This window comes from Choloepus didactylus, chromosome 18 (genome assembly GCF_015220235.1).
Source record: "Choloepus didactylus isolate mChoDid1 chromosome 18, mChoDid1.pri, whole genome shotgun sequence".
NCBI lineage: Eukaryota > Metazoa > Chordata > Mammalia > Pilosa > Megalonychidae > Choloepus > Choloepus didactylus.
Genome location: NC_051324.1, coordinates 27,531,392 through 27,553,028, shown reverse-complemented (window position 1 = coordinate 27,553,028; position 21,637 = coordinate 27,531,392). Strand labels below are relative to the sequence as shown.

The 21,637-nt window shown below is 53.2% G+C and overlaps 1 protein-coding gene and 1 long non-coding RNA gene across 2 annotated transcripts; both read right to left on the bottom strand.

Moving 5' to 3' along the window:
- Positions 1-219: 219 nt before the first annotated feature.
- Positions 220-2,304, bottom strand: LOC119513828. Its single transcript, XR_005212696.1, has 3 exons — positions 2,059-2,304; positions 1,628-1,855; positions 220-799 (listed from the first exon to the last, which is right to left on the bottom strand). It is a non-coding gene; the product is annotated as an uncharacterized LOC119513828 (long non-coding RNA).
- Positions 2,305-2,431: 127 nt separating this feature from the next.
- LOC119514709 (translation initiation factor IF-2-like) lies at positions 2,432-21,607 on the bottom strand. Its single transcript, XM_037810483.1, has 4 exons — positions 21,600-21,607; positions 20,925-21,115; positions 19,505-20,797; positions 2,432-2,517 (listed from the first exon to the last, which is right to left on the bottom strand). The coding sequence occupies exons 1-4, from the start codon at positions 21,605-21,607 to the stop codon at positions 2,432-2,434; spliced, it is 1,578 nt and encodes a 525-aa protein (XP_037666411.1).
- Positions 21,608-21,637: the final 30 nt, after the last annotated feature.

The window sequence follows — 21,637 nt, the reverse complement described above, 5'->3', positions numbered from 1 at the left end:
TTGAATAAATGAATGGATAAAGGAATGAATGAGGCCCTAGAAAGGGCACTATGAAAACAAGAGATAAGTTTGCCAAGACAGACCTCTGGCAGATACCCCCGTGGGGTTGTTGGCCAGCCAAGGACAAGCAGAAGGCAAAATGTGTACCCAGGCATGGGGGCTGGAAGGAAAGGCACATTGTTTGAGACAATGAACATTTATTCATTCAACACTTGTTTATCAATCACCTAGTATGTGCCCGATACCAGGCACCTATCAGCACAAACAGATGAATCCCCCCATCCCTGGGGAGCTGCTAACGGGCTGTGATGAAGGGTGGCAGTGGCCCCTGGTGAAACCTGCCCCCATCTCCATGGCTGCCTCTTCCGGGTAAGGTGTTTATAACTGCAATCGCAGCCGTGACTATTGATAGAGAACCTAGGAGCATTTCAGTCTTAATAAGAGAAACTCAACTCAAACTAGCTTAAACAAATATTTAGGAAAAAATTTGGCTCCTGTATTAATTCCTAAAAATCATGAGTACTTAACCGGCTTCTGGCATGGCTGGATCCAGGATCTCCAAAGACACCACCAGGACTCCTGGTCCTACTCCAGCTTTCAGCTCTGCTTTCTTCTGTACTGACTCCATTCCCAACAGCCAAATGGTAAAAGTGATCTCCAGAAGCTCCAGGCCAACGATCCCGGCAAAGAGCAAGTAGAGACTGTGACTGAATGTGGAGGAGCTGGTGGTTCCCCAAGGAGTGCAGGGCTGCCACTGGAGCGGTTATGCTGGACAGGCGGCCTCAACAGTGTCCCCCACCTACAGTGCACCAGGCACAAAACTAAGTGTCAGTTAATTCCCCAACAGCCCTATGTGGTGCAACCATTCTTAGCTTCAGTTTATAGATGGGGAAACCAGCTCAGAGAAGCCAAGTAACTTGCCAGAGTCAGAGACCTGCTCAGTGGTGGATCTGGAGTATGGGTTCCTTTGGTACCAGATGGAGACCTGCAGGAGTGGGGGGTGGTGGTGGGCAGCCTCTGAGCTACACTGGGAGGTCAGAGGATTTGACTGATTAGACCTGGTAAATAGACACAAGGGAATCATCCGATGGTTTGGCCTTACCCTTGTCCCCTGCCCACGCCCCCATGGCAACAACACATAAATCACTAATAGCCATTCGTTTCTTCATACCATCAAGCTCGTGTTCGACATTTCCTGAAGCAATACAGTATAGACTCTGAAGCCAGACTGCCTGAGTCCCCTAGAAACAGCCTTTATGTCGGGTGCCTTATTTTGAAGTTGGCATCCCAGGGCAGCAAGAGTGAGGGAAAACGGAAGAGATGTGGGGAAGGATGGGAAGCAATGCAAGAGAGTGTATGGCCGCATCACCACTGCTTTGCAACAAACCATGGATAGACCCAGCTGGTTTCTGGGCAGGTCTACCACCCACTGGGCCTCTAGGGACGTCTCCAGACAAGCAGTAGGAAGAATGTGCCCTCAACAGTCCATGCGGGCAAGGAAGACGGAATTTATCCTATCTCCTGGCTCCCAGTGCTCAAGTTTCAATCTGGAGAATTAACTCCCCCTGTGCTTTGGGTTGTGATCTCCAGCCCCTTTGGCAGCCATTTGGGAAGCCAAGTCTCTTACCCTGGGATGTGGTGTCTTGTCCGGACCTGGGAGGAGCCAAATGCTCTGGGAAAGCTGCTGGTCAGCTGCAATGGCAGAACCATGTGGACCCCACAGAGTGTATCAGTCACAGCAGCAACTGAGGCAGAGTCCGCTGGGCAGGGGTAGCTGAGAACCCAGGAGGCAAAGATGTGTCGCACATCCACATTCCAGTCGTGTCTTCACTGCTCTGTGCCTCCATTTCCCTTCCTGTGAAATGAGGATAACTGCCCTGTAGGTTTGAGAGGATTTGAGATAATGCACATAAAACACTCAGTACAGCGTCTGGCATCTAGGTCGTCTGGAGGGGAGTGGTTCCCCTGGGGACACTTGGGGGAGTTTTTTGAAGGCTGATGTCATGGCCATGCTATGTCAGTTGCAAACTGGCTCAAACAAACAACGCATTGACTCACAGAACTGGAAGGTCCAGAGGTGCAAGGGTGCTTCCGGGTCCCAAGCAGGGTGACCCTCATGGATTCACAAGAAAACCTGGGAAAGACTCTTCTTGACCTCCAAGAGCTGACTGGGTAGCAAGAAGGCCAAGAGGGAGATCCGAACTGAAACCATCTGTGAAATGGGAGGCTGGACTAAATTGGGGGTTATGAACTTGACATCCTCCAGACATCTGGGATGGGTTCATGATTGTTCCAAGACCACCCCCAACCCCCTACCCACCTTAAAGCAGGTCTATTTGTCTCTGGCTGGCATGATGTCAACTCTTTGTCTTCATAATGACTTGCTCAGCGATTGAACAGTTAGCTCAGACAGGTAGTTTGGGATACATCTTCACGTGTTTGAGGAATACATTTGGAAGTGGAAGTGGATTCTGGCTTGATGAATGCAGTCTGTTTGGTAGATATAATCTTTCAAACCTTGGGAAACACAGAGAGGAAATAAATTAACGTAAGTCCACACAGAGATATGTATTGGATGTTCAAAATAGCTTTATTCTTAATAGCCAAAATCTGGAATAACCCAAATGTCCATCACCAGATGAATGGATAAACAATTGTGATACATCCATACAATGGCATACTACCCAGCAATAAAAAGGAATGACTGATTGACAAACACAACAACATGGATGGATCGCACAAACATTATGTTGAATGAGAGGCCAGACATAAGAGTAACACTATGTGAAAATTCTAGAAAAGGCAAAAATGAATCTATTGGACAGAAAACAGATGAGTGGTTTTTGGGGTTTAGAGGATCAGCCATAAAGGGGCACAAGGGAACTTTTTAGGGAGACGGAAATGTTCTACCTCTTGATTATAGTGGTAATTACAATGGTGTATACATTCTATAAAATTTACAAACTGCGCACTTAAAATGGGTGGATTTTATTGTATGTAAAGTATAATTCAGTCAAGTTGATTTTTTAAAAGTATGACCAAAGAAAAACCCTTTCTGTGACTGAAACCCAACTCAGGCTGGTTTTAGAAAAAAAGAAATGCATTGGTTCATATAATCAGGTTAATCCAGGGATGCTGTCGGCTTCAGGCATGGCTGGATCCAGGGGCTTACTGATGTCGGGACAGAGCACTCTCTCCATCTCTCAGCTCTTCCCTCTTTGTTGGCTTTTTCCTCAGGCAGGGTGTGCCCAAATGGACACCAGGATGGCTACCAGCAGTTTCAAGCTTTGTCAGTTGCTATTAAGTTAGCAACTCCCACAGAAAAAGAATGCTACTTTCCCCAAAGCTCCTGCAAAAGTCCCAGGAGGAGAATCTCACTGTCCAGGTCTGGGTCATATGCCTGCTCCTAGAGCCTGGATGTGGGGGCTGGTCCCATCTGAACCCCAGGGATAAAGATTGGGGGAAGGGTGGTCCACTGAAGGACGAGGGGCATTATCAGGAGGGCTGGGGATGCTGGGCAGGAGAAGCCGATCAATGCCGCACCGCTCCGCACACCCATGTGGGCAGTGTCATCACCCATTCCTACCTCCAGACAACTCTGCAGTGGCCAGGCCATCAGGGCCAGGCCCTAAATGCATTCGAGGCCCAAGACTGCTTTTCTGTGCTGTTACAGGCTCTGCCTGTTGGTTAGATATAAGAGGCAAAACAGAAAGTGAGCTCTCATTGCACCCTGGCCAGCCAAGCCAAACAGAAAGGCCTTCCTGCCTGGGCTGGGCCATCTGCACCCCAAGGAGGCTGGCGGGGGAGGGAGGGGCTCGGTAGCAGCCCCTCTGGCCCAGAACCAGTGGGAACGCCTTGGAGCTGGCAGCATCTGGACTTGCTGGACAAGCACTGTGGAGGGGAAGGACACCTCCATGGGCACAGGGCCTGGGCTGCCGGATGAGAGGAAGCCAGGGCAAAGCAGTGACCAGCAGGGCATGTCCAGGGCCTGAAGACTGCAGCTTCCCATCCAGAGCCACCGTCCCAAGAGGGAGGGTCAGAGAGGAGAGTGACGGGAAGTCATCCTTGTAGCATCGAGAAGTGAAGGCACTGCCCACCACGTTGAGACCCAAACTTCATTTCCTGAACAGTGCAACTACCATTAACTGAGCATCTTCTCCATTGCCAGGCTTCATACAGCATTCTATCCTGGAAAAGAAGCAACAACTTTTTAATCTATCTTCATAGTAAGTCTAGAAGGTAGATGCATTCCTAGGGGACACTATTATACCCATCAACCAAGTGAGGCAACAAGCTTTCCCCAAGGTCCCCAGCTAAGTGGCTGCCCTTGATCAGACTCCTGGGTGCAGGCCTGTCTCACCCCAGCTCCAGGAGCCCAAAGCTCTTGTCCCACCTGACTGCTCTAGGCTGCTAGTTGAGCTGAGATTATTTTGGACCCAAGTAAGCAGAGGCAGCTTAGGGCTATCTCCCAACCCTGCTCCCCAAGGAACATGGGCAAGAAAAGCCCAAGGCGATGCCCACTTCCTGCAGCCTCTCTCCCATCAAGATGCCTGGCTGAGTCTACCCCGCTGCCCATCCTGCTTTCTGGGAAGCAGGTACAATGGATGGTGTCACCAAGAGTGCGCACTCTGCTGCAAAGTGCCGGGTGGGGAGAAAGGTGGGAGCCAGACAGAGGAGGGAAAGGGCCAATGCCAAGCCAGGAAGGAGCACTGGGCGCTCAGGACCCTCCCTTCTGCAGGAAGTCACAGGCCTGGCCCAGAACCATGGACTCCAGGAAAGCAGTGTTCTCGGCTCCCTGCTCCCATCTCCGCCCACCACGTCCGAGGCAGGCTGGCTCTCTGGCTCTGCAGACTGGCCCGGAGAATAGCCACCGCTTCCTGGAACCAACAGTGTGCCCGCCTGCCCGTGAGCTCACTGCCTGGCAGCCTGCCCAGTTGGCCCTCAGGCCAGGCCTCCTGGAGGCGGGTGCTGTAGGAATGAGGGAGGGGCAGGGGCAGCCTTCTGCGGACCTAGGCACCCCACTGGGGGTCCTGACCTCAGGGCAGGGCATGGACAAGCAAGTCACAAGCAGGATTGTGCTCCTTCCTAGAGGCCTCTGTCCAAGCAAGGGGCAGGAAGCCAGCGGACGAAGTCTTGCCTCTGCCACCCACCAGCTGGGTGACCCTAAACAAGATTCTTGAGTGTTGAGCCTGTTCCTCATCCTTAAGAAGGGCCCAAACCCTGCCCTGCCCCAAGCTGGGATCCGTGGCAGCAGGGAGGCTGGGTAGCAGGGGTGGTGGGCAGACTGTGGATCCCAGCTGTCTGGGTGCACAATAGGCCTTGGGGAGACTAAGGGGAGATAACCCACCTGCTCTGAGGCCCTGTGCAACGGGGACATCCTCTGTGAGAGAGGAGCCCCCCCCCACTCCACTCACCTCAGGATGCCGTCATGACCAAATGCTTAATTTGGCAGCTATCATTAACATTGTTGTTATTGTTGTTGAAAAAGCACCGACCTTGGGGTCAGAAGCTGTGGATTAAACCCCAGCTCTGCCATATCCTAGCTGTGTGTCTCAGATAAGTCCCTTGACCTCCTTAGCCTCAGTTTCCCTGCCTGTAAAATGAGGAAGAGAAGAACCTCAAAAGATGACTGAGCAGCAGAGAAAAGAAAAGGCTGCCACTGCAAATGGTCACATCTCTCAGATCAGGCTCTGAAGGCACAGCTGCAGGGAATCTCTTCCATCTCTAACTAACAGGCTGCCTCCCACTACTTATTAGAATCACCTGAGGAACTTAAAAAAACAGAAAACAAGAAACAAAGACACCTATCAATCCCTGAGTGTCTCTCCCCAGCAATTCAGACCCAGCTGATCTTGGGTGGGGTCCAGGCATTGGTACGTTTTTAACACTCCCCGAGTGAGTCTCATGTGCAACCAGGGCGGAGGACAAGGAGGCAGGCCACCTGGAAATCGGTCAGGATACAGCCCACAATTTGGGCTTCATCAGTCCCAGTCTGGAGAGAGACCTAGTGGAGCCCTCTGGGCTTCCTGCTGGAGGCGGGCAGCAGCCGCAGCACATCCCGCTGGGCCGAAGGGAAAAAGCTTTCTGGTTCCCAAGAGCACCCGGCTATCACCCAAATGGGTTATGAGCCTCGCCCCTTCTAAAAGCTCCAACCCTGCTAACTGGGTGGGGGTGTATCTGCACGGGGGGTGGTGCTGGAAAGATTTATTTCATTAGCAGACATTTTTTCTAGGTATGGGAATTTATGAGCCTCTTTTTCATCCTTTTGTACTTCCTGAATTCTCTGGAGTGGAAGGTAATCCTTTTATAGTTGGGGGAAAACAGGAATCTGTTTAATTTTTGTAAAGGTTTTGGGGGTGAAGAATGAGGAACCACACTCGGGCCAAGGAGGAAAATTTGGGGGACAGAGGGGTGGGGCAAAGGGGGTTCAGAGGAGGGGGGAGTTGATCTGACGTGAGCAAATGCCAGCGAAGCCAATGCCGGCTGAAACGTATCCTCACCCATGGTAGGTTGTGAGCATCTCTCTCGTTGCATGACAGCCCCACCCACCCTTTGCCAAGAAAATACCATCCAAGTTTTAACTTTACCTGGGAGTTGTTGCTTCCCCTCGGCAGAATACTGAGGCTCCTGAGCAAACTAGCCCCTTAAAAACTGCTTCGGAGAGCTGGCATCGAGGCACAGCCCCAACAGCCAAGATCACGGCGGTCGGGGTCTCACAAACACCCAGCTCATGGAGGCCATCTTCTTGGGGGATGAGAGCCTGTGAGTTGGCACCTGGGAATCTTAGAAATGCCTGGGAGATGAACTGTCCCTGCTCACTTGTGAGACTGGTGAGCCCCAGGGCGGGCAGCTGGAGGACACAGGGCCCTGCCCGCTCACCTCCCCGCCTGTCAGCCTCAGCTGGAGACGGAGGTTCCGCTGCTTTGGGATTTGGTGACATTCTTACGGACTTGCATTCTTGGGTAAGGAGAGCATGGCACAAATTGGTGCCCTTCCAAAAAGGTATTTTTGCTTTCTGACAGTTCCTCAAGAACCCCAAATCCACCCTCCAAGTGGAGACCTTGGCTCAGCCCAAATATCTGTGGGGTGGGGCTGGGGGCACCTGCTGAGAATGGAGGGGACCCATGAAGTGAAATAGGGACAGAGAACATCAGCTGAGAGAAGGCGAACTCCAAGGACACCACGGAGAGGAAGACCCTAAATCCACTGCAATCATAGTTTCAGAATGGCTGGGTCACTGGGGGATTTCTCCGAGTGTGAATTCTGGGGCTCCCTCTATTTAAAATAAAGAGCAAGTTCCCGTCCCGGTGCCTTCTCCCCTTCTTCCTCTAAAAGGTTCCAATTTCTCAGGGAAGGCAGGCCACCTCATCCAGCCTAACACCACCGCCTTAAGATAACTGACCCCAAATCCGACCTTCCTCAGCACTGTCCATGCATGTAACTGGGGTCTTCCTAACTTTTACCACTCACAATCCAAGAGACCCTGTACTCTCCTGGGCAGGAATATCTGGATGCCCAGCCCTGCCCCACCCCAATCCTCCACCAAAAAAAAAACCACGTTATAAAACCATATGCAAAGCAATGCACTGACCAAGCAAAATTGTTTTAATAACCAGCAAATCCCCATTTGCTCACACTCTTAGGGGTACACCCCAATCCGACCCCAGGGAGTCTTTCCTCTCTCAGAGGGGCCAGGTAGGGGAGGGTTGGGTGGGTGCCCGATGCACACTGCAAGAACAATAAGGATTTTTAGGGGCATTATGACTGAGTCAGAAAACACAGCTGCCCCTGAAAGTCCCTCATTTTTCTTGCTGTCCTTGAATGCTCTCCAGGCGGTTAAGTGGTCGACCAGCTGTCCCGGAGTGAGCCGAAGTGGAGATGACACCCCCTCACCCTACTCTGGCGCATGCCCCACAGCCCAGGGGAAACTCCACACTGGCACACTGCTCCCTGATGCTCAGCCTGGCCAGGGGTCAGCTCGCTACCTCCTGCGGCGCCCAGGAAGGACCAGCCTTTGTTCCACCTGAAGCCAACTCAGAGCCTAGTGCCTTCTGCCTGCAGGGGGCCGTGGATTCGAATCCTGGCAGAATTCCAAGCGGATGAGGGCAGCAGCTCCAAGAACTGGGAGAAGGGTCACCAGGCCCTGGGCCTCTCAGGGAGTGTGTGGACCCCTCCTGGAGAGGCTGAGCTCCCAGGAGGCCTGGGGGTGGTCTCAGGCTGATGTGGCGGGTGCCCCCCAGACTCGCTACAACCAGGACCTCTGCTAGGCCGAGGCTGGCTTCAGGCAGGGAGGAAAAAACCCTGGAAGGTACCAGGAGACCTGGGGGAGCCGCTGTCTCTAGGCGCCCCAACGTCTCTTAAAGGGCAACTCACCCTCGACAGGGCAGCTGCCCCTGGAAGTCCCTCATTTTTCAGACGGACCTTCCCTCAGAGGAATGGGCCCCTGTGAAGCCCCACGTGGAGGAAGTGGGAACCTGAGCTCTGGCCCTGCTTCTCTCCAACAGTCACCGTGGCTGTTTAATGGGCCCGGAAGGAGCTATGCACCCACCACTGTCTTTCCCAGTTCAAAGAGAAAGCAAACGCAGAAACGAGAGCATTTCAGCCCCATCGTATACAGCAAAGGGGCCGTTCCTGCAAAGTATGAGGCCAAGACCCTCTGTCCCTGGTGGGAGGCAAGGGGCTGCAATCCCTCTGAAACGGCACGCTCCGGGGAAGCTGCTGCCCAGGACCCTCTTCTCCACCTTCAGCAAAGATGTCTGAGAAGAGATGTCAGTGTCAGCTTCACATCGGCCTGAGGAGGCGAGTCCCCTCACCCCCTTCCACAAAAACAGCCTATCATGTGCCAAAGGGACGAGTGCAAACACTTGTGAAGTCCTGGAACGATTTTCGGATTCCAGTCAACACACTGACAGGCTCTGCTGGAAAGCACAGGCTGGGGGAAATGGGGTGTCGGGGTTGTGGGATGGTCAGAAAGTAGCCAGGAGGAAGAAAGTGAGGGGGCCGGTGACTGATTCCCCCCCCCCTTAGTTCACTCCTTTCCTAGAAGTTTCCAGCAGTCATAAAAAGGGCTTCCAGAATCTGAGCCTGGTCCTCAACAGGATGATCCCTTCTGATCCCAGGGACAGCAGCACAGTCTGGGTGAGCTGACCAGCCCCTGGTAGACACACAGCCCTCCTCCGAACGCCAGGGCGTGGAATGTAACCCATCTGTGGAATGCCACCCATTACCGGGAAACTCCTCCCCAGAAGCCAGGCCACTCAGCCCAGCACCCTGGCACGGCTGGAATCTGCCCAGCTGGCCGCTGGAGCTTGCCACCCCCAGCCTGGCACCGCACCCACTCTGCAGTGACCTGGTCACCAGCCCCACTGTCTGTGCAGGAAACGCAGCCTCTCAGAACACGGGTGGCCCCTGGTGTGTCTCCATGGAAGACAGACCTGGCTCTACTCTTTGCTTACTCGCTGTGTGACCGTGTATAAATTCCTTTGCCTCTCTGTGCCTCAGTGTTCACATCTGTAAATAGGAATAAGGAGACCTCCTTCACAGGGTGATGTGATGATTAAAGGAAAGAAAGTTACACCAAATGCTCAGCACAGAGCCCACTAAGGGCCTGCTGGTAGGCTCCTAATAAAAGTATATTCACCTCTCCAAGGAGCTTCTCTCCCTTCCCCCCAGATCCCAAAGGCAGGGGCTGGGCAGGCTCCCTGGGAGTCTCCAAAGACTCAGGCCACGGAGAATTCTTTCCCTCTCAGAAAAGGGACGGGGACAGGGTTTCGGGGCATACACCTCACTGCTCCCCCAACCTCACAGCACAAACGCCTTCTCCCCCACAGCTCAGGTTCCTTCCTTGCTCGGACCTCAGAGCAAGCACGCCCGGAACCCCTGCTGCCCAGCTCCAGCACTGGACCCCTCAAACTGCTAGGACAGTATGAGTCATCTCACCAGAGCTTTCTGCCCCAACCAAGATCACGGCCAACAACTCCACCAACAAAATAAAACCCAGGCTGACCCATCACCAGGATTCCATTCATCTGCACCATTACGCAGAATAACATTGGTCTTTGCCTACCAAGACGCCCCAGCCCTCCCAGGAGCGGAGTCTTTGCACACGTAGCTCCTCCCGCCTGGCGTGCCCTCACCCCGGTGCAGTGGGGTGCAGTGGTGAGAGGGAGCCCCCCATGGTGTGCAGTGTAAGTGAAGGTGCCCCCCGGGGCTTGGCTTTGACAACAGAGCTAACGGCTGATCCCCAAGCACGCCAGCCCCCCTGTCCAGTTCCACGAGCCTAGCCTGAGCTCTGTGCCAGGCTCACCAAAGAGCTGCAAAGAGCGGAGGTTCCACTGTGAAAACTCAAGTTCCTAAAATAGCCAGCAACCCACAACCATGACAGAAGGAAAGGAAAAGCCAACCAGATCTGGGCCCTTGTTTGGAATTTCTTTTAGAAAGAAAACTATGTGCCTGCCCCACCCTGATCAGGGAAGAGGGTGAGCTGGTGGAGGGCAATGGTCCCACAATGTCTTAGGGGAAACCCCTTTTAGAGAAAGAAGTCGCTGGGCACAGACGGGGACCCTCTGGCTTTCTGGAAAGCTGGGGCCTGGCAGCAGGGGCTGGCTGAGAGGGTCTGGCTCCGGAGCCTGGAGAGGCCAAGGCTGCTCTGAGTCAGGGGCCAAGCTTTCCTGGCAGAGATCTAGGTGAGGGCCAGCACACGATTTGGGGGATTGGGAGCTGCAGGGTCCTGCCCTCCTTCCAGCCACCACCCAGCAGTCTGCCCCAGGCCAGCCCACCATGGAAGTGGGAGCCAAGGGGGCTCAGCTGAATTTGAGCCTCTGCCACAGTAAAAAGCCTTCTTGGACCCTCTGGCCCATCCACTCTGGCTGGATGTCTGGAGCTGGGATGAACCACAGCTAAGACCTGAAACTCATCCATCAGAGCCCCTGGGTTTATGATAACCAAACTGCCTCTGCCAGAAATTCTTTTGCTAAGAACATATCAGCTCCTAAACTTTCACTCTCAGCCCCTTAGCTGCTCCCACGCCCCGTCAAACTCTCCCAAAGTCTCTGGAGACACAGCTCACCAGGCAGCCCGGCCTGGCCCGATTCTGAGGCCAACAGGGCCTTGGGGTTTGGTTCTGCTCCTGCAACTCAATCAGCGGGTGGGAGCCCAGGTGCCCTCTGCAAGGCTGGACCTAAGCCCGAATGGATTTGTCCCCAAAAATATGCATTCCCTTAAAGAGGCCAGTCCAGGGGAATGCAGTGCCTTCCTTTCATCCATGTTTTTAGACCATCCGGAGAAGCCAAAGCAAGGGATGGGTGCTGGCATAGGAGCTACAGCCTGATCTCTGTAAAGGAGACCCCACTAGGAGAAGGGAAACAAGACAGGCAGACAAGTCAAGCAGGCAGAGAGCTAAAAGTATGCTGAGGAAGAGAGTCTGTGTTCAGGAATACATGTAGCCTTTTGACAAGGGGTTAGCAAACTAAAGCTTGTGGGCCAAATGTGGCCCATTGTCTGTTTTTGTAAATAAAGTTTTATTAGAACACAAGGCTCATTCATTTACATCTCATCCATGGCTGCTTTCATGCTATAATGGCAGAGCAAATAATTGCAACTGAGACCCCGTGGTCCAGAGAGCCTAAAATATTTACTATTTGGCCCTTTACAGAAAAATTTGCCTGACCTCTGCCCTTGACCAATATTTACTCAGCACTTAGTAACAACAGTGACCAAAACCTGCTGAGCCTTCATGGAGTTTAAGGCCTGGTGAGGGGAGGGTTCCGAGAGCCGTGGGGCAGCAGCTATCTGAGCATCTTGTCCACCTGTCAGCTGGACCCTCAGTCAACCCCTTGGATCCTCTTGTAGCTGACGGAGAAATGAGCTCAGGAAAAGCTGGGACTTGGCTCCCATATCTTGGCATGTAGCTGCTGTCGTCTTTATCAAGCCAACGCTACTAAAGGCCCGCAATCACTCACCCCAAACCTTCTGGCCACATCTCTCAGAATTCAGAATTTTTCAGGTTTTAGAAAGGCAACGTGGTGCATACACTGTGTATTATGCAACATCGCAGTGGGGCAGCACCCGTAATCAGACACGTTAATAACTATATTAATATCTCTGCAGTGAAAACCATGAATATTCATATTCTCCAGGATAAATATAGACTAGAATAGTCTCAAGTCAGTTTGGGTCCAGTTTTCCCACTAAATTAGTTACAAAAACAACTTTAGGTTTTCGGTTTCTTGCAATTCGGATAAAGGATCACGGGGCCTGTCCTCCAACAGTTACAAAGTGGAAGAGCTGGGTCCTCCTGACATTCCCCGGTTCTTGGCTGGATGTCACCCCTGTCCCTCGCCTGACTGTCCTCCCTGCCACTGGGCACAGAGAAAGCACATACAAGCATGCAGTACTGAAGCGCTGAATGAACTTCTATCACCAGCATTGTTTTTTCCTTCAAAGAACAATGATTGTCATTACTGCTGGAAAAAAACAGAAAGGTAGCATTTAAATCCTAATCTTCCATTGTGGGGAGCAGAGAGAAGCAGACATGAATAAATAACTTTTCTACCTCCATTTACTTGGGACAAGGAAAATAAACTGTTTTTCATGGGCAGGCACTTTGAGTTTGGGGGTGGGGAACAGGTGAGGGGGCAGAAGCCAAAACTTAAAAGTGCATTATTTTCTCCCTCGTACACTTCCTTGGAGCCTCCCTGTGGCCAAACTTACACTTAGAAATCTAAAATAATTTATCTCATCACAAATCCTTAACAGCTAATGAGAAAAATGTACTAATTGGATATTCTGGTTTCAGATGTTCTAATTATACTCCGTTGGGGAAAAAAAGACCAAAAAAAGTTATATAATTTAATAGTGCTTCTTCCCCAAAGTATAAAATACCCAGAAAGCCTAGAGTATAAGGTTCAAAAATAAATCATCTCAAATCTTTGGGAGTGATACTGAAAGACTATTTTACTATGTATTATCTATAAACAGACAAACCATCCCCTATAAAATGCATAGCTCTTCTGCATTAATCGATGACATAGATCTGAGATGGTATTTCAGAGATGTCCTGGAATTAAAATGGATTTTCCCCCCTTTTTAATGCAACACAATTTCAGCATTCTGAAATGTGTTACCCTTTATTTCTTAATAGAGTTCTCCTGCGAATGACTACTAAAAATTTCCTCACCGCCTGAGATTTCTAAACCTCAAATTGGGAAAGAGGTTCTGGGCTCTTTTGGTGATCTCTACCTGACCCCAGCCCTGAGCAGATTCCTGGGAGGGATTTTACTACGCGATTGGTAAATGCTTTTTAGCATGCCTTGACAGTCAGGAAAGAAGGGATCGTGCAGAACCGTCTCAGGGCGAGAAGGCAAGAGGACCGCACGTGAGGGGGGTGTGGGTCGGTACCCCCCAACTCCGGACGCCTGGAAGAAGGGTCGTCAACCGGGGTCGGGCCTGCTGGCGGGCCAGGCAAACCCTCCCAAGGCGCGGAAAGCTGTTGATGAGCTCCAGGACTATATTTAGCTGGGGTTTTGGCAGCCCCAGGGAGGGAGGGGATGTGGAGGAGAAGAGAACTGCTGCCAGTGAACTTGGGCCCTGCTGGCTGGGCGGGGACGTGTCAGGACACCGTGACTCCGGATGGAGAGGACACAGGCATCCTCAGGCATTTTCCCCGGCCCTCTGAAGGACACGTGCTACCCCTCTGACAGTTACCGTACCCCTCGGCACCCCACTCCCCCAAGGAAGGGACGTGCTGGGCCCGCGTGGCAGAGAGCGCCCAGGGCCCGGGACCGACGCTGGCGAGTCAAGTTAGTTTCACTTTCTGGTTTTTCCCTGGGTCACGGGCGGCTCACTCTGAAGGGAGAAAATGTCTCTTAAAGGCCGAGAGAAAAATCCTCAAAAATGTTCCTTGTCGTTTTCTTTTTTTCTTTGGATCCTGTTTTTCTCAGAAGACTGGGGGAACAGGCTTTGGTGAAAACCCCAAATACGTAACTCGCGTCCCCTGGGCTGCTTGGCTCTAATGTGATTATACATCCAAATGCAATAAACGGAGCAAAGTGGTATTGTTTTTCTGGGAAAAACCAACATCATAAAAGGGTCTTTATTGAATCAAAGGCCCGTGAACCGTTCTCTTAACATTACAGCTCCCAAGTGAATGAGGCTGGGTTTCCAGGCAAGATACCTCGCAACTCTCCAGGCCAAAGAGCAATGGGATATTTGTCACGACCTGTCTAATTACAACAAAATCCACCAAACGGACGAGAGGCTAATGCCAAGATAGGGTGGCAGCAGCTCCCTCTCCAACTCCGGAATAGGGGGTGCTGCCCCGGGCTGCATCCCCACCCCTTATACTCAAAGTCAGGATCCCAGACTCTGCCCCTCTCCACTGTCAGTGCTGAAGTGGTTTCCCAGCATCCCAGGGCTGCCCCCTCGAGCCCCTTCCATATAGAAAAGACTCATTGCCGAAATGTGACATTTTGCTAGACGTTTTGACATTCAGCGATTTGCCAAGGTTAGGTGCGCAACCTTAAACCTGAGCAACAATGAACACTTGCTCTCACTAGACACAGGAGGAGGAGAGAGTGTGAGTGCGCCATGCGTGTGTCTATGTGTGCATGTGTCTCAAAGCCAGGCAAACCCCCCACACCAACCAGCTGGGAGCAAGTGGTTGGGTTGACTTCCCAGCTACACAGTGGTCTGGCCAAGCAATTAGGAGACCCACATTTTGCTTACCCATGAGTCCTAGTTCCAAGTATCTGTTAAATCTCGCACAAAGTTCCAATTGCAAAGAGGTGCGCTTTTTTGGCATATCTTTTTTTCACTTTCTTAATCCTACAGCAGCAAGCCAGGTGGGAAGGGATTCAAGACTCTCACCCTGACTCTCCCGCTAATCTGCCTTCAGGTGGGCTCCAATAGTGACGGTGTGAACCCACTCTGGAAAAGACAGCGATGTCTGGTCCCTACCTCCACCCCTTGTCGTTACCAAGTTGTACAAGCCGTGTCTCCCTGAAGAAGCAAGAACCCCCCTTCCTGTTCCCAGCAAGAACGTGCCTTTCTTAGAGAGTTTTTCTCCCTAAATATTAACGAGCCCACGCGATTCTTCCTTGATTTCACCGGAGTGTGCTGACTGGCCCCAAAGATCCTGGGATGATAACTATGGAGTCATTGAGAACAGCTACCATAGACTGTCCCTCTACCCGCCCCTGACCACGTGCCTGGCATTTCACACAAGCATTTTCAGTCAATTCTCCTAACATCCAGAGTGGGCATGCATAATTGCAAGTGGGGAAACTGAGTCTCAGGAAGGCATGTCACTTGCCCTGAGAGCTAATTCATGGTAGAACCAAGTTTCCGACTCCAACACCAACGCCCTTTCCACACCGCCTGCCTTAAGCAGGAAGGCATTTTCTGACAAACACCAGTCTCTTGGAAAGTGAGGTGCCATCAGTACATAAGTGCCAAGGCAATTTAATACCTTTCAGAAGGGTGGGCGGGTAGGTCTACTTTACGATGGACTTGGAGTAAAACACAGAGTGTTTCTTGAGTGTTTGCTTGGAAGACCAGAATTTAAGCCCCAGTCCCCAAGAAGGCCAAACTGGTGTTTTCTCTTGACCTACACACACCCCAGGGCAGAAATCCAGTGAGAGGAAGCGAGTTTCATGAGAATGAACCACAAAGTCTAATGGATGCATCCAAATTTCCCAGCTGCACATCTGAATCCTCCACTCCTCCGGCCCCTCCAAACCACAGCCCCAGATTCCAACCGTGTGCCCTCCTCTGCTTCTTTTAGCTCAGAACCTTGCAAGAATGTTAAGGCTGCAAGGGGTTGTGTGGTTTATTCGGCCCGATCCCCTCTTGACAGAGAAGGGGGCTCTGTGGCCCAGAGGGGGCAGAGTTGAGATTAGAGAGGCAACCGTTCTTCCCCAGCACCTCCCTCCCCAGTTTTCCTGGGCAGCTAACGCATGGGATCTGGCTAAAAGGTGATTTCAAAATTCCCAGACCGTGCCAAAGGGAGGAGGGAGGGAGCACCCACGGCGGTGAGAAGTCACCTGCTCTGTGTCCTGCAGAAACCCTGGGAAGCTGTACCCACTGCCCAGGGCCAGGCGGGAGCACTAAAGGCTCTGAAGGACTGAAAAGACTGTGGACTATCCCCACCTCCAGTTTGAAATTCAAACTAAAAAAATTACTGAGCTATAAAAAAAAAAGTGTAAGGAAGGCCAATGAAATTGTTTTCCTCCATGGTGATTACTTTGCAGCATTTTTTGAAAATCAAATTATTTCTGATTTTTTCCCCCTTCGAGTGTGTACCCTGCTTGGCTGGTCCCACCGGGGTGCGTTTAGCTTGCCCATTGGGGCTGTGGACGAGCAAGCCTAGAGCAGCTGTAGCAATTTGCTTTTCTTGGGGACCTTTCAGGAAATGTGCTCAGGGGGTCAGAACCAGAGCCTGTGGGCTGTTCAGGCGGGAAGCGCTGCAGAGCAGATGTGCAAAGTGGCCACATCTGCACACTCAGGGTTCCTTTAAGGACTCTGCACTGGTTAATCCACCTCCTGTTCTACAGCTTGGGTTTGCTGGCCTTGCTGCCTAGGGAACCACACCAAGCAGGCACGGGGTCCCGTCCCCACTGCAGCATAAGGCCAGCTGTGAGATCCCAGGAATTATAACCCCAGCATCTGCCTAGCCCAATCACTGGCACATAGTTGGTAGGCAGTAAAAAGTGAGAAGACTGAGACTCAGACAGGAGAAGGAGCTCCCAGGCATTATCCCCACCTTATGATTATGAAGCTGTGATTCCCAGCGGGTTAAGTAACTTGCCCAAGGCTATACGACTAGCAGGCAATGGCGCTGGCATTCACACCTGCCAGACCCACGAGCCTGATCTCCGAGCCACTGACCCTCACAAGCTTACATACAGACTTCAAAATAAGGAACAGGGGGTGGGGAGTGCTAGTAGAAGATCTACCAGTTTGTGCCCAGCACTGTACAGTTTTTCATTTAAACCTCACCACAACCTTACCAGGTGGGTATAATAATCCCCATTTCACAAGGGAAGAAGCTGGGGCACCTACAGGTCGCTTGTCAAGTGATAGTTAGGACTCAGACCCAAGTGCTTCTGGATCCACAATCCACCTTCGTGGCTCTCAACACTGAGCAGCCTCAAGAGAGACGTCCCCCATGGAAACCAACCCGGCTCCTCGCTTCTGAGACAACTCTCTTTCAGGGATTCATCACAGATTAGGAGCGCTGTTCCTTTATGTAAAAGAGCTAAGACTGGCCAAATATTTACCAGCTTGTGCAGAGAGTCATGGACAAGTCTGACAGCAAAATCAACTCCTCACTGCCGCGGCAGGGCTCGGGCAGCCCAACTTCGGGCAAAGAGACACTGGAGGAGAGTTGGGGAAGCAGCCCAGAGGCCCCCTGAGGGGGTCACCAACAAAACTCTGGAGAGCTTTCTAAGTATCAGAACTTTCAGCCTTGCTAGGACTGGGGGTGGAGATGAGCGAGGCAAAGCTTCTCCCGAGACTGACTTGGCCATCCAAATCCTAATGGGCAAAAATTGATCTCGAATCTTTCACAAGTTGAGATTTTATTTTTCTTTAAAATAAAAAAAAAAAGTTGGAAGGAGAGGTTAATTATTCACCAGGTTGCAATTTACTTAAGCCTTGAGGGAATGCAAGTTTCCTCCCAACAGACAGAACCTGGAGTCCAGCTGGATTTTAGGAGTATTTGCCGTCTCCCTGGGGGTCTGACTAAAATCCTTCCTGCCCACCAGGCTTTCCACCTTGCATTTAGCTGCTTCCTGAAGAAGGCTCCAGGGCAAGCAAGTATGACTTTAAAGCCACATTCCCACAAAGCCTCGAGGTACCTGGCTTACAAGGATGGATGGGGCTCGTGAGACAGGAGCAGGAAAGAAGAATCTGCTCCAGGAAACTATGAGAATTCAAAAGGGACCGCAAAATCAAAAAGCCTTCAACACTCGAAATTCCTCATCACAGCGGCTTAAATCAAAGCACAAAAGCGCCCGTGGAGGCCAGGCCCAGTGCACTGCATAACTGATTCAATCATATTTAGCAAAGGAAAAACCCAAGAAGGAAAAACCTAATCACTCACTCAGTTTCCCCAAAGTCATCTGAAATGAAGTGCCATGTCATTTTCTAAACTTCCCTAAAACTCTGGCCAGCCTGTGGGAAACCTGCGGGCCACCTGGACCGGTCTGGGGCACTGGGGAGGGAGATGACTCGCCTCCTTATTCCCGGTGATTTAGGCTCCGCTGGCCAAGCGCCTGCAGTGCCCTCCGGGGTGGGCACGAAGCCACGAAGTCATCCGACCTGCTTTTCCGCATCTCCTTGCTCCAGCCCACTTCCGCAGATGTTTTATGAACACACTATATTCTGGAGATTTCCACTTCATTTACTTTATGCTACCGATCCCCAGAGCCAGAAGAGGCATTGGCTCAAAGGGAGAACTTTGTTTCCCAATCTGATCCAATACTCCAAAGCGCTCCTCTTTTCTTAGTTAGGGACAAAACCTGCAGCTGACACTCCACCATTTCTATTCCTAGACAGTTTTGCCTCAAAACTGGGAATTTGTCAAAATGCTTGGAAATCCACTCTATGGTCTTTTCTCCCATAATTTTTCTTTGCCCAGTCCTCGGCTCCCACGGCCGATTCGGCCCCAAGACTCCACGGCTCCTTCTGGGCTCTGCAACACCCGGGCTCCCCTCTGTTCCCGGGTCCCACGTGGCCACAAAGCAGGGACAGTGGCGTACCCACAAATTCTGCAGTTTACTCCACACACGGCCCACAGAAAAGTCCTCCTGAATGGGTCTTTGCACAACTTTGAGAAAGGTGGCCACCTGGTAGGCTGATTTCACCCTCTCCCTTGCTTCTAGAAACCTCTCCAAAGCCAGGAAGAAGGGGTCCACAGGTGCCCTATTTTGCCAAGTTGCCCTTCACACAGTTCAGATCATGTCACTGCACGTTCCCAAATATTTTCCAAGGTCCCCCACCACAAAGACAGCCAACACACGACACAAACAAACAGAAAATAACAAAAAGTTCCAACACCATGCAAACTCGAGGTTTCAGAGATTGGTAGGGTTTTTCTCCTGGGATGTAGAAACAAAGATATTAAGAGGAATGGGTAGAGAGTTTAAGGAAGAAGGGAATTTCAACATAAAACTTCAAGAGGACTCAGAGTTGGTCAGCATTATGTTGCATATGTCAGGAAACAAAAGACCAACCATTAGGAACACACCCACAGAGAAGAACCTTCAAAGAAATGGTGTGTTTCAGGAGGTAAAGGGGCTTCCCGCTCCCCAGGGGCAGCTCAGGTAGTCAGTCCCCCGCGCCCCACCCACGCTCAAGGTAGCCGCCCAGGAATGCGAAGCAGGGCAGGCCCAGGTGGAAGCCTGGACTCCGACCGTCAGGGTTGGTGGCGCCTGTCCACTCACCCGGGGTCTGCCGGGGGATCGGGATCCGGCTCCGTACCGGCCGCACGCGAAGACCCACTCACATTTTCGAGCGCGTTGCCATTTCTCCGCTGAGTGCGGGGAGACCCCTGAATCACCGCACAGAGCCCGCAGCGAGCGCGCTTTGCCACCCCTCTCTCCAGTGTGGACCCGGGGGGTGGCGGCCCCGCCAGAGTCCAAGCCCCCGCGTCGGCGCTGGTGGGCTCGGGAGGAAGCCGGCCTGGGGCGAGGAGCGCCGAGGCACCGCCGGTCCTGGGGGCCGAGGACTGGGACTTTGTAGGCCAGTTGAACCGACACCCTCATCTCGCCCGCAAAGACCCAGCCCTCAGCTCCCATCCTCAGAGTTCGGGTGCGGGCCACCCCGCGACGGGCTTTCTCCAGCTGGGTCCAGCCGCCCGCCCTTCGCACAGCGCTCTGCCCCGCCGAGGCTTTCCCCCAAGCGGCGCGCACCGGAGAAGCCACTCGCCCCGCCCGATCTCCAGCCACGGACTCAGAATCCAGCCCACAAAGGGTTACACGAAGCTTGGCGCGCCCGGCGGCTTCCAGGCCACCCCGGGCCCGCCCCAGGCGAGGCCGAGGGGCATTGCTGGGGGTGGGGGAGGTGCAGGGACCTAACCTCCCCCCACCCCCACTCCAAGCCGAACCCCAGAGTTTCACGCCTTGAAACTTCGCCATGATCCCACGCCGCGTACGCGAGGCCCAGCTCCGCGCGCCGTCTCGGTTACCTGCGCTCAACTCTGCGTGGCGCCGGGCCGGGGCACAGCAGCGGGTCCCGCGCCAGAGCCACTGGCCGCGCCCCTCGCACGGTGGACCCCGCGCCGCCGCCATGGGTCGGGGAGCAACAGCTGCGAGCTGGGGCCGGACACCAGTCCGCGGCGGGCCCTGCGCCCCGACGTTCCGGACGCCCTGCGCGCGCCTGGCTGGGGACCGTGTCCTCGCTGAACCTGCCGGGGACCTGGGGGCCGTCGCCGACCCCTTCCCCTTAGGAGGGCGAGCCCGGAGCAGCGGCGAGACAAGCGGGAAGGCGAGACCCCTCGAAAGTTGAGGGGTGGGGTATCCACTCGCTCTCGCGGCCCGAGCTGGCTCCACGTGCTGGTGACACATCAGGAAGGCTGCGCGCCCCGCGGCTCCCGGCAAGCGGACGCGGCCAGCGCCCGCCCGCAACGCCTCCCGGAGTCGAGCGGACGGCGCCACGCCCCGGCCCGCCTTCCGCCCGCCCCTCGGCGGCACCGCCCCCGGCCGCTGAGCCCGCTCCAGCCAGCGGCACCAGCGGGAAGAGATCCGGGCGGGGCGGCCTGGTTGGCCCCCGGGACCCGGCGCTCCCTCTTTGGGGCTGCCTGAGCCGCCCGGGAGATCTGCCCTGGGCTCAGGGTCCTTGACTCGACAGTCTCTATTATCTTCTCCCCAGTCCCGCAGCCCTTCCCGCCCCTGAGCCCCAGTAATTTTCCCTTTTCCTCCCCTGACCCGTCCGAGCCGCTGCCAGCGCTTGCTCCCGCGAAGACCGGCGCGGAGAGCCCTCTGCCGGCCGCGGGCATCGCGGGCCTTTGCTCTTCGGCCGCGCCCCAGCCCCGGCCGGCCTCAACCTCTCCATCTGGAACCCGGAGGCCATCTCCAGGTTTTGCGCTTTCTGCTCCCGGTTCCTGTTGCCGGAGCTCCTTTAAAGGGGACTTGTGGGGAGTGGCGATGAAGATTAGAGAAGCTCCAAGGCTGAGATTTCCTAAGACTGGAGACAGGCCGAAGGTCCGTGGATTCCCCTCTGGTGGAGACCGATGCCCCACTCTCGTTCTCTCTCTGGAGCGCCAGACACCCGGGAGTAACTGCACCGGGCATCTAGGACTAGCTGCCTCTGCCAAGATTCCCAGCCTCTAGAAGGGCCAGGACTCCAGGGACCATTGAAGAGGGAGTAATGAAAGAGCCCAAATCAAGGCTAAGATTGAGTTTCCCTGCCAGCCTCTCTTCCGGTGTGAGCCTTGGAGCCAGATTTAATTTCAAGAAAATAATGTGGCCTGACACAGATATTGACTATGTTCCCGTCTTCTCTTTCCTCGCTTTGCCAACTCAAATCATGCCTTAAAACTTCACTAGGGTGGTAGTTGAGTGGTTTAGCTGCTCCGTTTCCCACTCCTCCCGTACCCCTACATCGGCATCCTTGGGCAGGACAGGTGTGTAGGAGCAGG